Below are 6,082 nucleotides of genomic sequence, written 5' to 3' on the forward strand. Positions count from 1 at the left end.
TCACGCCCGGCGAGGGGTTCGCCGTGGAGAGGGAAGCGTGGCTGTCGACGGGTCTGCGGGGTAGAGAGGGGCTGGCGGTCGCGGGCTCCGTCTGCAAGCGAAGCCCTCTATCCTCGTCGTAGCTCCAGCCGGGCAAAACTCCTCCGAGTTTTTCTTGGCAGTGGCAGAGCTCCTGCCCCCGTATTGTCGGCTTTCCCTAGCAACTCGGCTATTTTTTGTTTTCTTTCTTTCTTTGTTGTTATTGGTGGTGTTGTTGACGGGTGATATTGTCGGTCCTGCTGTTTCACTGGGCTTTCCAGCGCGCTCCTCTTTCCTCTTGGTACTTTTCTTTGCCGCTGAGCAATAAACAGGTTCCGTCCGAAAGGCCAAAGTGTCGGTACCTGGGGCGTCCGTTTATTTCAAGGCATTTTCCTTAAGCCTTGAAAATGTCCCGTTCTGTTCCTTGAACTTTTCATACTCTGATTATGGCGGGTATCATAGATGGGATTTGCATGAAGCGAAAGAGGGCATCCACATCCCATTACAGGCATCGAGGCAGAAACGCATATCGGCGTTAATTCTGAGAGAAATTGTCACCACCCAGACTGTCCTCCAGATTAATTTCACGTTTTCTTAAGAATGTAACAGTTAGAAAGTGAAACATGTTTTTTCTTTTTTAAACTAACTGTTTTTATATCTGGTGTAGTTTCGAAAACGAAACGTTTTCGTTGCTAGCATTACCAAAATTCTCGGCGGTGCTACGCATAGGTTCCATTTCATTTTTTAAATATTCCTCTTTTCTCTCCCCCCGACACATAAAAGTGTGAATTTATAACCGAATGCATGCAATGCGTAACTTTTTAGGGTTTTTAATACATACGATGCATACAAATAGGAAAATACACTGTTGAACAAGGGACAGCATCTGAAAACAGATCATTTTTGTACTGCGAACATTTCGTATAAAGTCACTTTTAACAGTGTGCATTTCCTACTTTTTTTTTTTTTTTTTTTTTTTAACCTTGATTTTGGAAATGCAGTAAAAGTTGAGACAGAAGCAATGAGTGATTTACAAGTGGCTTCTTCAAAAGAATTCCCAACAGAGTTTACACAAAAATATCATTTCAGCAACAATAACAAAAGACAGCAGAATAAAGGAAGTGCAGAAAGCCTACTCTGTAACACATTACAAAAATTACATCGGGCTACTCTTTGTGTATAAGCGGTGTCCATGAAATTAAAATACATGATCCTTCTTAACTGTTTGACAAAGTTAAATTAGTTTCTTTGCAAACATTTTGAAGAGTTCCATTTCTAAGGCTGACATAAATTATGACATAGTAATATGAAGAATACATTTCTGGACTAGGCAAAAAAAAAAAAAAGAAAAATAAAAAAAAGGCGAGATCATAATAGAAGAAATAAAGATAGAAAACTGTTTGAAATGTTAGCTATTTTGGAACAGTTTCCATTCCCACTTTCCTACGTTTCTGTATTTTATTACAGTGATTAACCATGGCGGTGGTTTTGAAATAAATTTTAAATACCTGAACATTTGTGAATCAAGAACTAAAATATTAGGTTAATATCTGGGCAATTTGCGGTAATAATGGGGCCTAATGAGGTTGCTAGAAAGATAAAATGTTATTTACCAAAACACCTGATGGGATAATTTGACTTGCTGTGTTTTACTACTGATGATAAAAAGAATATTGATTGCAAATAAATCACCGTCTCTAAACGCTTGTAAACAACTTGTGTTTACTCTGGCCAGATCAAAGTAAAACTTATGAGATAAAGTGTCTATGTAACCATATTCTACAATGCGTGGATCAGTTTTCATTTCAGAGTTTAAAGGCTCTTATAACAGTTAAAAGTTAATGTTTTACTCCAGAACCTTGGTGTATGATTTGGGGAGCGGGGATGGTGGTGTTGGCATATGTGTGGAAAATCTTTCACATCGTTAAGTCTCTTCATACTGAAGTTGTGCATTCATCTCCCCAGTCTCGTTTCACTAGGAGCAAAAGTAAAGAACGCTCTGCATGCATTTCTAACACCCTCCTGGATACTTTGCAGATAAATGCGGCACTGTGCACGGGCATTAGTCTGTAACTGCGATGTAGTACCTGTTCTATGTGCCTGATAATTTCAAGGGCACAGTAAATTGTCTCGCCGAGGCGAAGGCGAAGTTGCTGCGTTTCCGTCGTTTGGTTTGGTTTGGTTTGTGGAGAAAATATTGATAACGTCTGTCAAGTGGGTGCGATCTCTCTTTCCTTTCCCCGTAAGAAGGGGGAATCATTTGGGAATGCCTCTCTGTAAGAGAGCCTGGAAATATGAAGAGCCTGGAGCGGGCAGGGCCGAATTTGGCTGTGAAGACCCTTTGCACCGCTGAAAGGCGTGTTCCGGCTCCCGGAGTAGCCTATTCAGGTCTGTTAGAGACGCTAACGAGATAATTGATGTGCTTTTTCCTCTCCGCTTGTCTGAATGTGTTGCAGGGCTCCCAGTACGAGCTGAAAGATAATCCGGGTGTCCACCCTGCTACCTTTGCTGCCCACACAGCCCCCGGCTATTATCCCTACGGACAGTTCCAATACGGGGACCCGGGGCGGCCCAAAAATGCCACCCGGGAGAGCACCAGCACCCTCAAGGCCTGGCTCAACGAGCATCGCAAGAACCCCTACCCCACCAAGGGCGAGAAGATCATGCTGGCCATTATCACCAAGATGACCCTCACCCAGGTCTCCACCTGGTTCGCCAACGCCCGCCGGCGGCTCAAGAAGGAGAACAAGGTGACCTGGGGCTCCAGGAGTAAAGACCAAGAAGATGCAAACCTCTTTGGAAGTGACAATGAGGGGGACCCCGAGAAGAATGAAGATGATGAGGAAATTGACCTGGAGAGCATAGATATAGATAAAATCGATGAGAATGATGGGGAGCAGAGCAACGAGGAAGAGGAGGAGAAGCCCGAGCTCCTGAGACAAAGCAGTGAAGAGGAGCACTTAGAAAAGGAGAAGGATTTGGCACTGTCAGGGTCTGAAGGGCTGAAACCCAAAGATGCGCTGGCCATGGTGAAGGAGGCCTCTGACAATAGCACGAGAATCATCAGTCCTGGGGGACCGAACAATTTACAGATGCCATCTCACAGCAAACCCAAGATTTGGTCTTTGGCAGAGACGGCAACCAGTCCTGACGGTGCTCTGAAATCTTCTCCTCCTCCTCCCCCTCCTCCCCAGGTTAACCACACTTCTTCTCAGATTCAGCACCCTGCTTTTCTCCCTAGCCATGGACTCTACACATGCCAGATTGGCAAATTTCACAACTGGACAAATGGGGCTTTCCTCACTCAGAGTTCCCTTCTAAATGTGAGGTCCTTTTTGGGAGTAAATCACCACCATGCTGCTCATCACAATCACCACATCCAGGCCCAGCAACAGTCTTCTGTTTTAACAGCAACCCTGGGAGCTCTAAGCAGCGAAAAACCTTCAGAGAGGACCAGTCCCAAACACATAGGTAATTAATGTATCAGGCTTCCACCTCTCCCTCCCCCCCCCAACACATGCACATGAACTTCTCCTTGAGGAATGGTGTCACACTGGTGTAACTGATTGCTTTTAATGGAGCTGCAGTTTACTCTAGCGTTGGTTTCCGGCCCCCTACCCAGCGTGTTGGTCACATACATTAAGCACGTTTCATGTGGCCTATTACATCCTCACCCTATACGCCCATCGAGTAAGGGATGGCGTATAAATTCAGGAAGAGTGCAGTGAAACGCATAGGTTTGAGCTTTCCTTCCCTCTTTCATGACCCTCATCTCCCAATAATTTCAATGACAGTAAAAAATGTGTCAAGGAAAGCTTGCAGACTACTTAAATACTGAAAGTAGAGTAGTATAGTGCTGTACACACATACACATGTATCTGTACACGTCTCAACAGGAGGGTGAGAGGGAAGTGTGTTCTCTGCATAGTGTCCAGATTCTTACTGTTGTTATTCTAAAATGGTTCTCCTGTTTTTGTTTGTTTTTTTTTTCTTTTTGTTTTGTTTTGTTTCTTTTTTTTTTTTGTCTCCTTCTAGAAAGAGAAAATGTACCAAGAACTGAGTCCCCACCCCAGCCGCTAAAATCGCCCTTCCAGCCTGTCCGTGACAAGTGAGTTTGTTTGTTTGTTTTCACTGTAGGAATGTTACTTATGTGGAGCAAAGCGTTTGAATAATAAAGGCTAATTATAACACCTAATCATCACCATAATAATACATACAGACAATGAGAACAGCACAGGAGTTGCTCTAATCTTTCCAAACTTAGACTAAATTGCAATTGTACATAGCCAGACTGTAACTTTTCTAAAACTTAACAGATCTCAAAGATCTTGTGTTAATTACACCAGAGACAATGATTTTTGTGCGATTCTCTATTACTAAGATATTATAGCAATAGACAGATAATTAAAAAAAACCAAACTTTTTTCTGAAAGAATGTAAGAATGTTACGTCTTTTTTTTTTTTTTTTTTTCTTCCTCCCTTCCTCCCCTGCAGCTCTTTGGCTCAGCAAGAGGGAACACCGAGAATTTTAACAGCTCTCCCTTCTGCTTGATTAAATGATTTGGTGAAAAAATGTTACAGAGACTGGTATTAAGGACAGAGAGAGTGAAAAAAAAGGAAACGGTATAAACAACTCCCATCAATCTCTTTTTGCAATAAGGTGGTGCAAATCCATAAAAGCATTACACAAATCTGTAGATGGATCCCCTTCCTCATTGTACCATTTCAGATCGTGTTATTCTAACCATTCTTGGATTATTTGTTTGGTAAATGTTTTCCATGTGTTTGTGGTTTTCTTTTTTCTGTATATAGAGTGATTTCAGATTGTAAATAACACGTCAACAAAACTTGTCTAAATCATATATTTTTGTCTAATAAACTAAATGAAATTATGAGCTCTCTTCAGGTATGTATTCTGTTGCTACAGATCTTATATTACAAATCTATTCAAACATTTATAATTTGCTCTCCAAAAAGTCAAGTCTTCTTCTTTAGGTAACTGAAACTTAAAGTAGCAAATCAAAGTATTTTGCTGAAAACAAGATGCGAGCTTCCTTTCTCATTCACGCAAATTTAGGAAGTTGAGTGAAGCTGGCTCGTGCCTTAGTAATATTAAAGTTATTTTTTTCAATTGTGGTGATTGAGACGTGTTCTGTAGTACCCACTTGCCGGACACAAATGGACCTGACTTCCACTTATGCTACAAAATAGTTTCTTAAAACTGAAAGGGACAAGTTTTCTCACAGTTCCCTAGTGTATAACTTTGCTGTCCAAACTGGTTGCTAAATTGGATCAAGAGCTTTAGTGCTTTGGTATATATTCCTACTCAAGATGAAAAAAAAATAAAAAATCATAGTTTAGGAAAAACAATTATTTGTAGCAATATGTGCCTTGAATAAACACAGAAGAAATGTAACAGTGAAAGATATTTTCCTGTGAGATTAAATACAATCTTAGTAGGAAGAAGAAATAAAAAAAAAAAGTCAGCTCTTGCATATCTTAGAAATCTTAGAAGAAAGTTTTGCGACTCCGATCTGCTGGTTGAAAATAGACTGAGAGACAGGATCTATCGTTTTATAAAGACATTAATCTTCCAAAGAGGGTCCGTTAAAATGTGTAATATTTTTAGTGTTTATTTCTTTTTTTTTTCTTTTAAATGGGAACACTAAATGAGCATTGAGGTGCTAATAAGATACCAGATGGTTGTTGATGGTGGAAAATGGAAAGAAGCAGCTGGGAAAGTCATTAAGAAATAATGCGGTGACGCCCTATCCAAACTAAGCCAACCTCAAACCAGGACTTGTCGGAAACGAGATGAGATTTTCAAATAAAATATTAATAAAATTCTTGTCAGAGATCAGAATATTGATCTTGATTTAGCTGCAAAATCATCTCAATCAAAGAGCAGCCTCGGTAAACTATGGCTTAGAGATCTGTTGGCAAAGCGGTGGAGGCTGTGCGCTCCTACATTTTGCATTTTTCTGATGGAGCAGAGAAACTGGTCAGGCAAAATAGATTTTGTGTGGGATATCTGAAGGAAAGTCTCTGGAAAGAGGCTAATGTT

General features: G+C 40.9%; 1 protein-coding gene across 1 annotated transcript; it reads left to right on the plus strand.

Annotated features, from left to right (window-relative positions):
• Positions 1–58: 58 nt before the first annotated feature.
• On the plus strand, positions 59–4,913 carry IRX1 (iroquois homeobox 1). Its single transcript, XM_015650153.3, has 3 exons — positions 59–3,489; positions 4,054–4,126; positions 4,513–4,913. The coding sequence occupies exons 1-3, from the start codon at positions 2,436–2,438 to the stop codon at positions 4,568–4,570; spliced, it is 1,185 nt and encodes a 394-aa protein (XP_015505639.1). The 5' UTR covers positions 59–2,435; the 3' UTR covers positions 4,571–4,913.
• Positions 4,914–6,082: the final 1,169 nt, after the last annotated feature.

This window comes from Parus major, chromosome 2 (assembly GCF_001522545.3).
Source record: "Parus major isolate Abel chromosome 2, Parus_major1.1, whole genome shotgun sequence".
NCBI lineage: Eukaryota > Metazoa > Chordata > Aves > Passeriformes > Paridae > Parus > Parus major.

Excerpts from the sequence above, each read along its gene's own strand:
- IRX1 (XM_015650153.3), top strand. The coding sequence starts at position 2,436 with ATGTGCTTTTTCCTCTCCGCTTGTCTGAATGTGTTGCAGGGCTCCCAG. Across the intron at positions 3,490-4,053 it reads GACCAGTCCCAAACACATAG|AAAGAGAAAATGTACCAAGA; the intron begins GTAATTAATGTA and ends GTCTCCTTCTAG. Across the intron at positions 4,127-4,512 it reads TTCCAGCCTGTCCGTGACAA|CTCTTTGGCTCAGCAAGAGG; the intron begins GTGAGTTTGTTT and ends CCTCCCCTGCAG.